Source organism: Corvus hawaiiensis, chromosome 2, assembly GCF_020740725.1.
Source record: "Corvus hawaiiensis isolate bCorHaw1 chromosome 2, bCorHaw1.pri.cur, whole genome shotgun sequence".
In the NCBI taxonomy this organism is placed as follows: domain Eukaryota; kingdom Metazoa; phylum Chordata; class Aves; order Passeriformes; family Corvidae; genus Corvus; species Corvus hawaiiensis.
This window is the reverse complement of record NC_063214.1, coordinates 107,795,713-107,812,271: the sequence shown is the minus strand read 5'-3', so window position 1 is coordinate 107,812,271 and position 16,559 is coordinate 107,795,713. Positions and strand designations below refer to the sequence as shown.

The following is a 16,559-nucleotide window of genomic DNA, read 5'->3' as shown; positions in this document are numbered from 1 at the left end:
TTTGAGCTTTTAAAATGCTTCTAAAGCAACATAAGCTACACTGACAATAAACCCTGTTCTACAAACAGAAGAGTTCTTACATAGAGCTGCATTGATTTCAACAGCTGTAATTCATGCCTTATGACATAACTTGACCTTTCTTTAGGTGACGTGTTTCTTTTTAATTTCATAAAGAATTTTGTATATGAGGGCCAGTGTGATGACAGAAACATCTAGCACATATAATAGCTTAGTGGATCAAAAACTAATGCTTCCAGAAAAATGGTATTGAGTTATTTCTGCAAGTCAGGATCAATCCTAAGTCTTAACTATATACACACACACACACACACACACTTTGGAATCCTGGAATCCTGAAACAAGTCTTGTCTATCCAAAACAGGGTTGCTTTGGCATCATCTAATACTTAAAACCATATGGATTTAAGCTAAGTGACTTAAGGAATAAACCACAAAGAATTAAAAATAATGTGTCTACTGTGGAAATGATCAGTTAATCCCCACAAGAAGCAGTTTCTGTGCTTTGCAGAAAGACTGAGTTGCACAGAGCCAAGTGAACACATCTTTCCAATATTTTTCCTGGCTCTTTACACGTTTTGCATAGTATTTATGAAAGCAGTTAATAATCTTCATCAGTGCTAGCATAAGGCACATATGCCTTCATTGGTTCCTGCTGAAACATCTAATGATGGTATGAATTATCCTAAGAGTTTCCCTGGAAGCTGGTTTTAGTGCAAGTCCATTTTTCAGCATTTCTTCAGACTTTAATCTGCAGAGCATTTGCTGGTGTATAATGGAGTACTGGCCAAAGCCACGTTATTACCCATTCTTTTTTTTCCTGTCCCTCCCTGCAGCACTGGTGTTGCTTGCCTGAAAGGATAGTTAAAAATACCCTATTGAAAATACCTAATAAACAAAAAATTTTAAAAATCCTCAGTGTATCCTCAATGTACCCATCATGTTTCCTTGAGCTGTATTTGCAGTTGTTGTAGAGCTGTATTTGTCAGGAGAGGTGATTGCTGTGCCTCTGACTGCAAGAAAAAGTGATCTAATGAGATTTAGACCACACTAGGGAAAAAGATGGAGAATATTTCCAGTAAAAGGCTGTAGAATGGAGCAGGTTTGTCTTTAAATCATAGGCTGTTATATTAAGGCCTTATAATAATTCTGCCTGAAAACACTGAATAAAAGTTGGAAAACCAGAAAATACTGGTAAATATAAGGGTTGGAGGACAAAATATGAGTCATATAATGAAGATCAAAATCTGCCTAAACTGCTTTCTATGCTGCTATTCATGCTCATTTTAATAGGGCAAAGCAAAGGAACAGAATTGCCCAACTGGTTTAAGTTGTAATATTTACATCAGTGAGTCAAAATCACCCATAACCGTAGTTCCAGACTGTAAATATTGTAGTCATGAATATGGGAATGGTCCATTATATAAATTAATCAGGCTTGTTGCCCTGAGGGGTCCAGAAAAAAACAGTAAACTAGAAATTTAAATTGGTTGCCATGCATATCAAGTTGAGGTGCCTGAAAACAGCATATCCATTTCTTCTAGCTCCTCAGTTTTCTTGACCTTTCAGTTCTTTCTTGGCATGTTCTGAATTGTTAAAAATAAAATCCTTATGAGGGCACTGGCAAGTGGTTAGCAAAGCTCATTATGGCAGCTTTCTACATTCAGCTATTAAAGCGATAAAAGTCAGGATTGAAATGGGAGAAGATAATTGGGTGTTTTAGGAAAGGTTGTCCTAAAGTCACAGCTGTCCAGTGACTGTCCTGCGAGGCCGGGTGAGCTATGCTGTTTTCCTCTGAGGCACAGAACTGTGTGGGCAGGCCTCGCTGGCACATCACTGTTGCACTCCAGAACAAAGAAACCTTGCAGCCAGGGAGCTCTCCTCCTAAAAGTGCATTGCCCAAATCTTAAAAAACATTCTGTGATTCATTATGGGTGAGATTTTGCTGCCTGAACCCTGGCTGGAAGCATGGCTGTATTCCTCGAAGGGTACGATGCTTTTCAGCGTCGAGAGAGTAGCAGAATCTGGATGCTTCAAGTAGCTAAAATAAATGTAGTCTTCTTAAAATTCCCTCTAACATTCAGATTATTGAGTTATTTTTAAATTTCTACTATATATTGAATGGGTACTAATGCAGAAGATTTTGTCTGCAGTGTCTGTCTCATTTGATAGCTTTCAGGATTATTGCATTTAAAGACAGTATATATAGTATTTCACATGCCTGTTGTCAACCTTTTCAATGTATTGAAGATGATTATGAAATGAAATCCACCTCTGTGGCTTCTGTGACACTATCTTCTTCAAATGAATTCAATGCCACCTTTGCCTCATTTCTTTCAGCCCTGCTGTATTTCTGTTCTGTGAAACCTTGCCATGAGCATTCTGAATGTGTTGATTCTCTTTATCCATCACTTCCCATTTCAGTTTTCTCAAGGTGAAATCTCTCTACTAGTTCAAAAAGCTTTCTGTGATTGTTATGTATAAATTATTTTGACCAAATACTAAAAAACCTAAATGTAATACAAAGTTAAGGCCTAGCCACATTTTATGCCAGCATAGTAAATGCAGGGGGTAAAAGGAGTAAGAAAGGAAGTATAGCCACTTAACTTTTTATTTCTGGGATTTTTTGGGGGCTACAAACTGAAGGTCATTTCCTAGGAAGGTACAAGTCTAATGAGTTCAGAACTTTTTTTTCTAAATAATTGTTTTCCTGGATCTGGGCATTTTTTTAAAAATACCATCATCATGCTTTAAATAACCATGTTTCCAAATGAACATAGCAATGGGGAGAAATGTTCTATTCTTAAGTGGCTTGGAAGGATACCAGGGAATACTTGTTGCACAGCTAACATTTTTCATATTCATGAAATATGGTTGCTCAGTAAGCCAGACTGTGTGTACTACACTGATATATTAAAATTAATCTGATGCCTTTCTCCCCATCTCATGAATCACTTCATGGATTATCAGCTTGATCAGTGAGACAGTAATAATGATAAATGCATCTGTTTATTTGTAGAACAAATATCAACTATTTTTTAATTAGGAAGCTAATTGATGGGTGCCATCTCTATGTTCCACATGTTAATAGAATCTTCCTTACTGTTTGTTAATACCAGACAAAGAGAAAGCTGGACCAGTGCAGGGTCCAGGTCTGCTGGAGGCTGATGTTGCTGTACTGGCAGTTAACGTGGCTGTGAATACAGTAGACTGGACTTTTTCTTTAATGACATTCCATTTGGGCCGTGCCAGGAAGGCTGTACATTTTGCTTAGTATATAAATTTAAGCTCCCAGTTTCTGATAGCTGCAGAAATACAAACTAAAATTGAATCTCTGCATTTAATGACCTCAGTGAATTTAATATAGTCAGAACCATATAATCTTGCTTTCCACCAGCAAAAAATAATCAAATAACCAGCACAAGTGACTTACTGAATCCACAGCATATATGACAGTATGGCAGAAGTTTTTTGAATGGCTCTCTTCCTCATTCTACAGTTCACTAGATGGGAATTTTCTTGAATTAGTATCTCCACAGGTGATGATTGTGGAAGGTGGTGATAGCCTTAGATGCAGAGCAGATTTGGGAGGAAGAACAACATCTAAATAAGGAGAACAAATGGAGAAAAAAAGGGAATATAGGAGTGCTGGAAGTGGATTTACTATTTTATTGTTGTACCGAGCATTGTCAATTACACTTTAATGGAATTTAATTTAGAGTATCAACTAAATGGCTGGAATTTCACTAGTTTGGCAGCAGATTCTACCTGTAGAGCCTTTATAGTCTCTGTTCGACTCTCTTTAGAATTCAGTGCATGTATAGGTGGCTTTAATTTATTTTTCTAGCTATCAAAAATGCATTCCGAAGTGGAAAAACTGTAGGATTCCCAATATTTCTTAATAATAGAAGCTTTGAACATAAATGTTTATCTTTCATGGTATTTATAAAACGCATGGAGCAAATTATGTCTGCAAATGCTTATGGGTCTCAAGGATGCAAATTCATACACTTTCTGTTTATCAATACATTTTACAATTTAAACCTGAGTACTTTATTGTTCTGATCAAATATAGAACTCCAGGTAATTACTAGTTTATTTAAGCCAAAGAAACACATTGGATTAATTGTCTTCAGTATTTTTTCATTGATTGTTTTCCATATGAGTGTAGATACCTTTTGTAAGAGCAGAGAAAGGGACAGTGGCACTTACAGAATCAGAGAATCTTTGAAGTTGGAAAAGACCTTTAAGATTATTGAGTCCATTCATCAACCCAGCAGTGCCAAGTCCACTATTAAACCATCTCTCTAAGCACTACATTTACATATATTTTAACCACCTTGAGGAGCAGTGACTCCACCACTTCCCTGGGCAGTCTGTTCCAATGCTTGACCACATTTTCAATGAAAAATTTTTCCTACTATCCAGTCTAAACCTCCCCTAACTAAACTGCAAAGCACAACTTGAGGCTGTTTCCTCTTCTCCTGTTGCTTGTTACCTGGGATAAGAGACTGACCCCCACCTCATTCAACCTCCTTTCATACTTCTATGTAGACCTCAGAAATGGAAAATGGGGAGAGGGAAGTCATGCACTGTAGCCTTCCTCAGGTGCAAAATAATTCCAGCCAATTTCCTGACCCCCAAAGCAGAAGTCTGCTCTTCCCCTCAGTTTTAGCAGCTTGAATCAGTCCTTTGGTACTGGTACTGATCCTTCCTTCAGTGCAAGTATTTGCATGGCTTGGCACATGCTATTGAAAAATGAGCTGGATTAAAGCTTGCTCAGGAAAAAACATAGTAAGAACAGCAAAGTGGGAGAGAGTGGCTGGGGCAAATGGAAGGATTGCTTCAGCCTCCATTTCTGCTCATGTGTGTGAGTATCACACATTTAGAAAAGAGTATATTTTTGTTGGTATTACATTTTTGCTGTGCAATTTAGCAAAGTAACTCAGTAGTGAAAATCAAAATTAGACAATGTGTTAATATATTGATTACTGATTTGCCTTGTGATCTTAAGTCATTTAGCTGTCTTATGCATCAGCTTTAAACTGGATATTAATGGAAACCAGCTTACACTTGCTTTTTTTCTCCCCAGAAAATAAATTTTTACTTCTATTTCTCCTCTCCTGAAACCCTGAAGTTCTACAGGACTCCAGATAGGTTTTGTGATCTGCTAAAATCTGCTAAAATTAGCTCATTTTAACTTTCAAAGCACTGTGGCCTCACCTGACGTGTTGGGTACAACTGAGGCTTCAGATTGCTAAATTCCCACTGACAGACTGGGTGGGTGACCTACCTTTGCACACAGGCTGCAACAGTCAATAAAAAGAGCAATGACAAAAATACATGATAGAGGACAGTGGGGTCACTGGTTATATATAGGAAGAGTCACTCCAAAAATAGAGTAGTATTCGGAGGTGAATAACCTTAGACTATTTCAGGGCTATTGAAAGAGTTCTCTTTTTTCTTTTTTCTTTTTTTTTTAATCTCTTGGAGATGAAAAGATATTGCTGAATAAGGAATCTCCAATCCCATTTACTTTCTAGCTGACAAATCATGAGTACTTGGAATCAATTTAAATGTCTTTCAGTGCATATAGTTTATTGCACAGGCCCATTAATTAATTTGTTTTTCCATTGTGTAATTTTGTACGATGGTTGGTTGTAATATGGCAACAAAACTGGATCTTCAGTGATTCATTGTTCTGTAATGGTTCAGAAAATTAAGTGCCTACTATATAGAACTATTAACGTAAAAGCTATTTTTTCCTACATGTGTGCAATGAAAAATAGTCTCTGAATAATGAATATTATTCCTGTATTTGATTCATATCTGAAAGTAATTTTGAAGAATTTTGATTTATCTTGTCTAAAGTACCTCTTGTGTGTTTTCTGACTCCTTCCTGCTCAACATATGCTGTAGGGCATTTTGAAATGAAGGTGAGTGAAACTGATACAACCCATAAAAATAGATGAATGGTATTAAGCCTTTTGATTTATCCATGTAATCATGAGCTGTGGTATTCCTTGAGCCTCCACATTGTTCTTTCACATAAACATGTTACTGTGTGGCTGGATTCAGTAAACACTTCCCCAGAGCTTTTCACTGGCCATGGAGATGGTTGGTACAGCATTCAAGCAGACCTGCTTTCCCTGGGCTCTGTACAGCTTCAGGAGCTTATTGGAGCTTTTACTTGCCATAGCCTCTGGACTACTGGAGGGAGATAATCCCCTCACCTGCAGTTACTGGAAACTATGGTGCCTCCAGCTGCAGGTGTCCAGGAACCTGCAGATAACTTCCAGCTTGATCATTCTCATTCTACACCCCCCTGAGCAATTGCTGCAATGCAGTGCTGACAGTACAGTTCCTGAGACAACGTATGCACTGCCTTACGTCTTCAGTTATTCATGGAAAAAAAAAATTACTAACCCCTTCAGTAGCCAGATGGAAATTTTGAAACTGTTTATTCCATGCTATAGAACCCATGATGTCATTTAGCTTTCACTATGCTGAAAACAAAGCCAAAGGCTCCTCTACACGTTCTCCCTCTGCTTTATTGTGTTGAGATGGAAGGGTAATTGTTCTTGGCAAGGGTGACTGGATTACAGCTGCCTTTGACTTTCAGGTTTTTTTAGTGCCATCGTGGTGGCTAAATATGTGCAGAACACTGTGACACAGTGGGGAAAATGGGATTTCTTTTCTTTGAAATTAGAAAAATATGTGATTCTTTCCCTTTGAAGACAATTGCCAGAAAACCAAATCAATTCTATTTTATTTTTAAGACTTGGAAGGTTTTGATTCTGTAATACCAATTGCTGAGAAGCTTAATCATCCAACTACAACCAGACCAAAAGCTACTGGCAGGCGACCACCCTCCCAGTCTCTCACATCTGTAAGTTAATTTTCCTTTTCTTTAAAAACTATTTTTAAAAATATTTTTTCTGATTTTTCCCCCTCTCCTACTTGTGTTCCTTGGTGTTTTTACTACTTTTACCCAGCCATTCCTTCACACGTACAATGAGGCAGAGAGATGCAGATCAGGAAAATTACTGTCAAAAGGCTGCCAGTGTTTCGAATACTGATGTTTAAAACATTCCCTTCCTTCTAAGGTTTATACCCCCTTATTTAGGTGATGCCAAGTGTTCCTTGCCAGCCATGAGTGATCCCAGAAAAATCCCTTATAAAAATCTTTGGAATAGACTAATTTGTGCTAAGTATTGAGGATTTTGAAAGTGTTTCCCAAAAGAAGCATTTCTATTGCTTTCTTGCAGACATTTACCAGATTTTGAGGACAAATAGTCCATTCAGTCTTCAACAGTCCTCCTTGAGCTACCATGTGTTTCTTCTCATTAAGATCGCAGCTGTAAATATAAGGGTGATTTAAATTTCACTCTCTAATATGTATCTTTAGACAAGTTGGTCTCTTAAACCATACTTTGGAAACCACTGTTTAGTTTTTCAATGTCTTCTTCTTTGGGGTTTGGGGTTTGCTTGTTTCCATGCTTTTTGCGTTCTGGAATATCAGAATGAGAGCAACTACTGATGGTTACCTGGGTCCGTGTTGCTGAAGAAAAACAAAATGGAAGGAAGCAAAAAGGATTGTAGTGAAACTAATAGAACTGAAAAAAAGAGAATGCTTTCAAAATTGACTGTCATCATAAGTATAGAAATATAGAAGAGCAGTAAAGAGGTTTTACTTCCCCTGTCACGTCTATGAGGAAAGGAACAAGGGGTGGAAAGAACCTTCTCTCTTCGTGCCTTTACCAAGAGGCCATGCACAAGGCAGCCCTGCAGTGCCAGCACCGTGCACAGACAAAGCTGGGGCCTCTGAGAAGCAGCAGGGTGAGACCTGCTCTGAGCAAAGCCACAGTGGAGCCGCCCCGGTGACAGAGCTGGTGTCCCCATGGCACAGCACTCAGCGTCCTGCGCTTTCATCTTGTGATATCATGCAACGCAAAGCTGTAAATTAATGTTGGATTCAACTCTTAAGCATATCTTATTTCTTGAATGCTTTGAAAATAAGATGCAAAAAAGGGGGAGTAGGAGGACAAAGAGTCCTGATTTTAAGTATTGTTACTATGAAAATGGTAGCTAAAAAAGTTCTTGTACAATGAAAATATCTGTACTTTTCTTTCTCTTCTTCTTTTGTATGTTTGTCTGCATAGTCATCTCTTTCAAGCCCTGATTTCTTTGACTCACCAAGTCCTGAAGATGAGAAGGAGGAACATGTTTCCATTACTCACAAAACTCTTGACGTGTCAAGGAAATCAAGAACTGTTACAATATCACAAGTAAGTTAATTGGAATGTCTCTGCTTAACTTTATCACATGCATCTTCTTTTTTCAAAGCAGTACTCAAGTATTTAAAATTTAATTCAACAGTCACCTGGTAACTGCCCACTTAAAGAAGCTTAAAATTATAAAGGTTACTAAAGTTTGTTCTGTGCTTGAAAGGCAAGTCTAAAGTGAATTGCACAGTTAAAATGTCTCAAATAACCATACCGTGAAAAAAATCTTTCTTATGTAAATGCATTTCACAGAATCAGAGAGGCTGGGAAATACATTTTAGAAACAAAGACCCTGTCTTTTTGCAACTTTAAATTGAGTTTACATTAGAAGAGTCTGTGAGCAGAGAAAATACAACTCTCTGACACACTCTAATAGTATGTGAATTTAAACTTTCAAATATAATCACTTTTTATACTGGTATAACTGTATTCATTTTATAGGCTTGTTCCGTTCTTACTGTATATTGGTAGAATACTGTAGTAGAATGAAATATTAAAAAAGGAGTGTGTAGGTCAGGCTTTAAAGGCTGGAACTATTTTTTAGTACATAAGGATACCTTTAATAATACAAATACACATTCTAATAGTTGAACAGGTATTTGAAAGATGAAGTCATGCACTTCTGTGATCAAGTTGTACGGATAATGTTTTGATATGTAGCTCCCTCTTCTGGGAGCACTTGCACTACAGAATACTCTTGGGCCAACATTTGTAAGTTATATGACAAAACTCTAGATGTTGTTCCTGTAAAACGAGATGGCTGCTATTAGAAGGCAGCTGCTTGAGGCTTTAATGTTGATAGCCAGTTAAGCTCTGGAATAGGATGCTCAGATCAATGACTCTGGTTGTGCCTTGCTTGCCTGCTCCAGATTTGAACTCAGCCTGACGTCTCTTTTCAGTCCAAAGGAAACTTGCACCTACTGATATATGGGGTTATTATGCATGAGAGATCTGTTTATAGGTACATGTTACTCACACCCTACTCTGCTCTGTTGAGACCCCACCTGGAGTGCTGCATGCAGCTCTGGGGTCTCCAGCACAAGGACATGGACCTGTTGGAGCCAGTCCAGAGGAGGCCACCGAGATGGTCAGGGGGATGGAGCATCTCTCCTATGAGGAAAAACTGAGAGAACTGGGTTTTTTTGGCTTGGAAAAGAGAAGGTTTTAAGGTGACCTAATTGTGGCCTTCCAGTACCTGAAGGGAGCTGACAAGAAAGATGGAGAGGCACTGTTTACAAGAGCATGGAGTGATAGGAGAGGATGATGGAACAGTTTCAAACTGAAGGAGAGTAGGTTTAGATTAGATATAAGGAAAAGATCCTTTACTGTGAGTGTGGCAAGGCACTGGAACAGATGCCACAAGAGAGAATTTTTGGATGTCCCATCACTGGAAATGTTTAAGAACAGGCTGGATGGGCCTTGGAGCAACCCTTTCTAGAGAAAAGTGCCCCTACCCATGGCAGGGAGATTGGAACTAGGTGACCTTTAAGGTCCCTTCCAACCCAGATACACAAACTAAGCAAACAAACTAATTGATACAATATTAAAAGAATATTATTCCGGTCATTGAGTCAAGTTTTCACAGCACTGCAGTGATTCAGCTTTCTTGTGATTATAACACCATTTTTATTCATATGGTCAGACTTGGTTTTTGTGCAGAACACTTTTTGAATTCACTGCTTTCGCAGAGCAGGTTCTGTGCTCAGTCATGGTTGTGTAGTAGGGAAGACTGTTTTTTCCAGAACTTGGTGGATCCTGCTCTTCCCTCCCCATCACAATTTTTCCTGATTTTCATCTCATCACTAACTTTTCTCAGTTACTTTGCTCAGCTAATGCCACCCCGCCAGTCCCCAAGCCCTCAGTTACAGTGTCTTCTTTCATTTCCATACCATTTAGTCTCAGTATTTTGCCCTATTTGCCATTCAACTTCAATATCTCTTTTCCAAAGAGAGTTGGAAGGTTGCCTAGTGCTTTTTCTTACTCTTGTCCAAATCAGATTTTCAGATATGCCTGGTAGCTGTCATACAATGCACACATAGCACTGCCAAATAACAGTGTGAAGACTCCCCTTACTTGCCACTGTGGTAACAGTACTTGTACATTGTTCTCTGTATGCAGTGAAGTAGATAGTCACATATGGTTGGTAAACTTCAGATTTTCTAATTGTCTAATAAATATTAAATGTTATATTACATTATATTACATTATATACATATATTACATTATGTAGCACATACTAGTAGAGGCTTGCCTAATAAGTGGAGCACTGGATTGCAGTTAAGAAGCATGAGATCCTTTTTAGCTAACCACAGGATTCCAGGGTTTTAGGTTAATGCTGTGTTTTTCTGTCAATTTCCTAGAGGAGTAAACAGCTATTGGTAGTTACGGGGATTCATGGAAGCTTCAGTTAACAGAGGACAGTACACTACATTTATTTATTATTAATATATTATCATTTTGAAGCCATGGGATTTTTTTTCTATATATATCATACCAACAAGCAAAGTTAATGAATATTTTGCTATTTTCATAATGCTAAGGGGAACATGTAATACATTTTTTAATTTTTGAAAAAACTTTGAAGATTCCTTCAATGGTTGTTGGGCAACTATGAATTTAATTTACTAAAAAATATGACTTGGATTCTCGGCCATGTAGTTTTGTGCTCTGCGGGAGACATAGATATGGCCTCACAAACTTCTGAGAGAAACACTGAGCATCTGTCCCTGGCTTAATTCACTGCTAGGTCTGAGATCTTGGAAATGCTGTTGCTCACTTGTTGTAGCAACCATGAAAAGTCTTACTGAAGCTGTGTTACAGTGGGGATACCTGGTCAACCTTGTGTCTCCCCCCCCAGGGCCCCTCTCCCAGGACCACATGGTAGGGGGGAGGAACCCCAACAAAGCTGTCTGAACTTCTCCATCCCAACTAGACCCCCTCTGATGTACACATACCAAGATCATGACTAATCATTATATTTATCATGCTTTTGCCAAGACTGTCCATGTTTGACTGTTGGACTTTCAGCATTACTGAAGAGCAGCAAAATACTTACCATTGGTTAGAGGTTTGATTTTCATAAAGCTTTCTGCAGACACTAAATGTTATTCTTTTTGTTGCAGGTGTCTGATAACAAAACTTCCTTGCCTCCAAAACCAGGAGGTCTGGCTAGTGGCAGTAATGTACAACCATCACTATCCCCTTCACCGTCACCTGGATTTCACTCAATTGCTATGGGAACAACAGGCCACAGGTCAAATTCCCCATCCCTGTTTGGTACTGAAGGAAAGCCAAAGACTGAGCACTTGAGCCAAGGTCAGACTGCCCTGGAAGAGCTGAGAACACAAATTAAGGAGCTAAGAACCATCATTGAAACCATGAAAGACCAGCAAAAGTAAGTACTGCAAATCACAACTGTAGGTGGGATGGATCCATTTGTGCATAGTGGTGGCAGTTTCTTATTGAGTTTGCCTTCATGGATGTTACTCTGCACAGCTGGGCTATGTGTTTGTGAGTGATTTTCATGTGACAGAACATATTCAGGGGTGAGAACCTCAACAAAAAAGACCTGCACTATCCACCAGCTTTTTCTTTTCCTGTGTTGTGACATAAGTAGATGTTTGAGGCGTGTTAAAAAAGTTAAGTTGCAAGCTATAAACAGTGAATGTCTTTTATTTGCCAATAAATATCTGGGAACTCATATGCATTGATCATAATAAAAGGGGTGCATTTGTTATAGCTGTAGTACAAATTGCTACAAGTTCCTAAAATTATTAAATCCATTGTTATTTGACTGTTAGCACATTTTCCCAGGAAGCTCACATTACAAAAGTAGTAATTGAATTGTGACTAGGATATCTGAAGGCCTTTGTGTTTATGGCCCTGAATCTTATTATTTTAGTTTTGGGCACCTTTTTTTTCTTTAAGTTGCTCATTTCTTAGGAGAAACTGGGGCTGGCATGTGACTTTTGATGTTCCTGAGAATATTTAATGCTTTGGAAGCTAAACCTTCACTTACATTGTCAGTTGTGTGTAGCCCAGGCAGGAAAAAGAAAAGGGCAAGCAGCGTGCAGAGACTGTGGCGGAACAGAGGTGTGCGGAGTTTGGGAGAAGATGCGGGAGGGCATGGTTCAAGCTGGATGTAGCCAGCAAGCCCCACGGCCTCGCCTCTTAGGCTGACCCTGCTCCTCTGGTCTCCCCGGCCCTTCTTGCAAGGGCAGCTTCCACCTACTGGTATCTGTCCTAAGGTGAGATCACTCAGTGGGAACATGAGAACGTGTCTGCTCCTTATAGCTATGTTCCCCTTCTCGACAAAGAAGAATGATAGAAAATCCATATTTGGGATCGTTAAGTCTTATAAATGAAGTTGAAGGTTACATTGTATTGCTGGCATAAACAGCTTTTAAGTGGCTTAAGTATGTGATAGGACGGGCAGGATTCATTTTACCAGTCCCTATAACCCACCAACAGTCAATACATCTACGTTCTGTATGGAAAAAGGCAACTGGGTGCTGATACAGTGTTGATACAGCTAGGCCAGAACGAAGCCTGTGGATGCAGGGCTGTTAGGAGGCATTATTCATTAGCCATGTGGGATGGGTGGGGTGCTGTCCCATAGTGAGTTTTATTTCTCTCTACTGTAGCCTATAGTACACAAGAGTATGCTGACTTCAGTTAGACGTTCTGAGGAAAAAAAACAAACTAGTGAAGTGGGAAAAATATGTCTCCAAGAGAAAGTCTTTTGTATTTTACTAGTGTAGTCATTTCCATGCCAAGCTTCTTTTGCATTCTTTTGACAGAAAAGAGATTAAACAGTTGCTCTCTGAGTTGGATGAAGAGAAGAAGATCCGTCTACGATTGCAGGTACTTAAATTATTTATAATGTTAGAGATGTGTTGGCAGGTTTAATTTAGCCTGACATGGGACATAAAACTCTGCTAAGATACTTAGATTCCAGTGAATTAAAAACTACCAATATTTCTGAAAGGGATATACCTGTTCCCTTCATGGCATTGCAAGTTTGCGTCATATATACTGCAATACTGGCTTCTTACCGAAAAGCCTGATAATTATCTAAAAATTTATCAGCACAAGTAGGTAGATAAATTTTAAAAAATTAAACACAATACAAGATTCAAACTATGATTTTTTTTTGTCTCAGTTTTAATTGTTTGATTTTGTCACAAATGAAATCATGCCTTAAATTACTTACTTTCTGCCAAAGCTTTATATTTTGTAGTAGGCTTGTCTCAGTGTTAATACGCTTGGAATATTATTTCATATAGCAAAATTTTAATGTCTGCTTTACAGGCTGTACTCAAGGTTGTCTTTACTAAAGCATCCTGAGCAATATAAAAGAAGGGGCTCTGATTAGGAACCCAGTTACTGCTACCATAGTTTGTACAGCACCTTAGCTCTAGATGTTGTTGTGCTGTCTTAGTCATTTGCCAGGTATCCTGCTGCCCTGCTTGTGGGGTTCATGGAACTTGGCCTTTGCTGGAATCATTAACGATGCTGCTTTGATGTGGAATGATGTTGAAACTGCTTTTTGGGGTTTTGGAGAGTGATTTAAAAAATGCTCTTACTAACATGCTTTAACCTGGTCAGGGAGATGGACTAAAGGGTCATTATAGGCCCATTCCAACCAAAACTATTCTATTCTCATCTATACTAAGCTATACTCTTCTATTCCATGTACTTGGTAAGTGGTTTGGTATCGATTATATTTTTATATTTTGATGCTATAGAGCAACTGTACTTTGAACTAGATATAGAAAATTGAAATGTAATTTCACTGGAACTCTTCCCTCTCTGTAAAGTATTTGGGAACATGGCAAAGGGTGGCAGAACTGGGGATCCTCAACATCTATGCTCCAGGGCTGCCTAAAGGACTTTGTATCCAATCACATAGGAACATATCTTCTAATTATACACAACTCTTGTTCAGCTAAAACTGAAATTTATTCAGATAAAACACAGTGAACATTTTTAATAGCCATTATTGATTTAGTCTAACAGGCCAGACTATTCAGAGTTATCCAGAGATAACTTTACATCTTTATGCAGAGACCTGCACTGAAGGGTTGAAAATTATGATCTTACAGCTGAATGCTTTTACTCCAGTTCAAATGTTGTTTATACTGGTAAATGTTCAGATGCTAGCCAAGACGGCATTATTAGCTTTACATGAAGATGAGAGTTAGCAAACAAAAGTTGCGTTAGTTTCAGAGTGTTCTGATAGTCATGAGGTTGAAACAGGTGTGTTTGAATAAATCTAGGACCCCTGCCTTAGTGTTTTCTGTGTCTGTCAGAGGGATCAAATGGATAGCTAGGGCTGTTGGTGGTTATAGCCACATCCTCTTACCACATGGCTGTACATCCATCAGAGCCTTTAAGGTGCCTGGGCACAGGTTTGATAGTTGTAGAAGGTAACCATCATTCCTACAGAAAGAACCCTCCCTGTAGGCGAGAGATGATGGGTTTTGTTCCTCAGGTACCAGTGCTCACTGCCAGCAGTGCAGTTTATGGTGCTGGCTGTAAGTGCAGCTGTCAGTGCATGGACACAGTGCTCATTGTGCAGCAATGCCAGGCAGTGAGCTGTGTTGTTTGTAAAAGTTGTAATTTAAAGAGATTGAAAGGTCTTGCAGTACATTCAATGACTATACTTGTCATGGTCTGAGGGAGGAAGCTGTGAATGGTCATCTTACACAGTTGAGAAGCACACCTCAATTTGTGAAGTCTGTGGAAATAAGAGTAGTATAAAGCCTGTAGTTGACACCTCTGGACAAGATGGAACATGTGCTTTTCAAGTGGCACCAACTGTGCCTCAGTTTGCTAAAGCATCTAATTTAATCAAATACTTTTTCTTCTGTTTGTTTTTAGATGGAAGTTAATGACATAAAGAAAGCTCTTCAATCAAAGTGAATACTTGATAGGTGGAATGTTGCATTATTCTTCATGACTGAGACTCAAATTTATGCCCCAGCCAAAATAACTTTGTGCCAAATGATTTAAGAATTGCCTCAACATCCCTTTATTTGAAGGATTAGCACAACAGTTTTTGATAGCACAACAAAAATACCAACGAGAACAAAATTTCTACCCAAAGCCGTGCTGTGCGGCACTAGTTGTGACTGAAATTGATCTTCTTGTGCTAAAGGCTCTCTACTTCAAGATCCTAGGTGAAATGAAAACTCAGGCAGTTTAATCCATAGTGGTACTATTTTGATGATATTTTTCCATAAATAAAGTGTATTTCAGATTATCTGTTTACAAGCTTTATGATTTTGACTTTTGGTTTTTAATTGTCTTTTGTCACAGATTTTAAAATGTTTGTACTGCATATAGCCAGGAATGAATGTTAATGTTGGGGCTGGAGGGATTATTTTTGCTTCAAGATTGAACAGCCTACTTTTCGTTATGATTTTAAGTTCTGTTAAATATGCAATTTTATGTCCCTGAATCCCCTACAACTCAAACTTACATTGTGTACAGTAACGTATTTACAAGAAGGAAACAAACCAACAGAAGTCTGGTCTTTGCAATGATTTGTGCCTTTCTTTGCCACACACTGACTGGAGCCGGTTGAGGCCAGGTCTCCCATGTAGCTACCACGACAACTCCTGTCCCCGGTGTCCGGCGGAGGTCACCTTGCCAGTGCTCAGCTGCTCGGTCAGGAGAGCGTTTGTGCCAGGTGGCAGGACAAAAGGGCACAGCTGAGAGCAGCTTTGTCTTGAGCAGCTGTGGCTTTTTAGCTTTCCTGGTTTGGATAGGCCTCTCCCTCAACCTGAATGTTCATCTTCGCTTGATTTTCATTAGATGATTTAAACACCCACCTCTGTCCCCAATTTTGCACAGAGTGAACAGAATATGCATTATTAAAGCAAAAATAAATAAAAGTAATCTATAAAACATGAATAAAAAGTTGTATTATTTCATGCACAAGGCTCTCTGTTGTGTGACAGTTTCATTTGCTGTTGACGTGGTATTGTCTGCTATGATATTGTACACTTACAGACCGCTACACTTCTTAGTCCTATTTTTGCAGCAGGACTTTCTTCTCAACATTCTGTTGAACTTGATGCTTACTTCAGTTTCTCTGTTTGCTTTCATTCTTTCAAAATTTCACATTTTCCTGGTTGTGGTTTCATGTGTTCTTAACTAACCACAGAGTATCTCATATCTTGTCAGCAATCTCCGTTAAGTTTATAAAGTGTTTAAATAACAAATATTTTTGCATAGCGTGGAGTGAGTGGGT

General features: G+C 38.7%; 1 protein-coding gene across 13 annotated transcripts in view; it reads left to right on the top strand.

Annotated features, from left to right (window-relative positions):
• Nucleotides 1–16,243, top strand: part of SH3KBP1 (SH3 domain containing kinase binding protein 1) — a 215,736-nt gene extending 199,493 nt beyond the window's left edge. For 8 of the 13 annotated variants that reach the window (XM_048287321.1, XM_048287378.1, XM_048287358.1 and 5 more), the window contains 4 exons: nucleotides 6,797–6,906; nucleotides 8,180–8,305; nucleotides 11,425–11,696; nucleotides 12,339–13,085. In XM_048287321.1, coding sequence (XP_048143278.1) covers nucleotides 6,797–6,906; nucleotides 8,180–8,305; nucleotides 11,425–11,696; nucleotides 12,339–12,447 — 617 coding nt within the window. In that variant the 3' untranslated portion in view covers nucleotides 12,448–13,085. The other 5 variants (XM_048287331.1, XM_048287348.1, XM_048287368.1 and 2 more) reach the window with 4 other exon arrangements.
• Nucleotides 16,244–16,559: the final 316 nt, after the last annotated feature.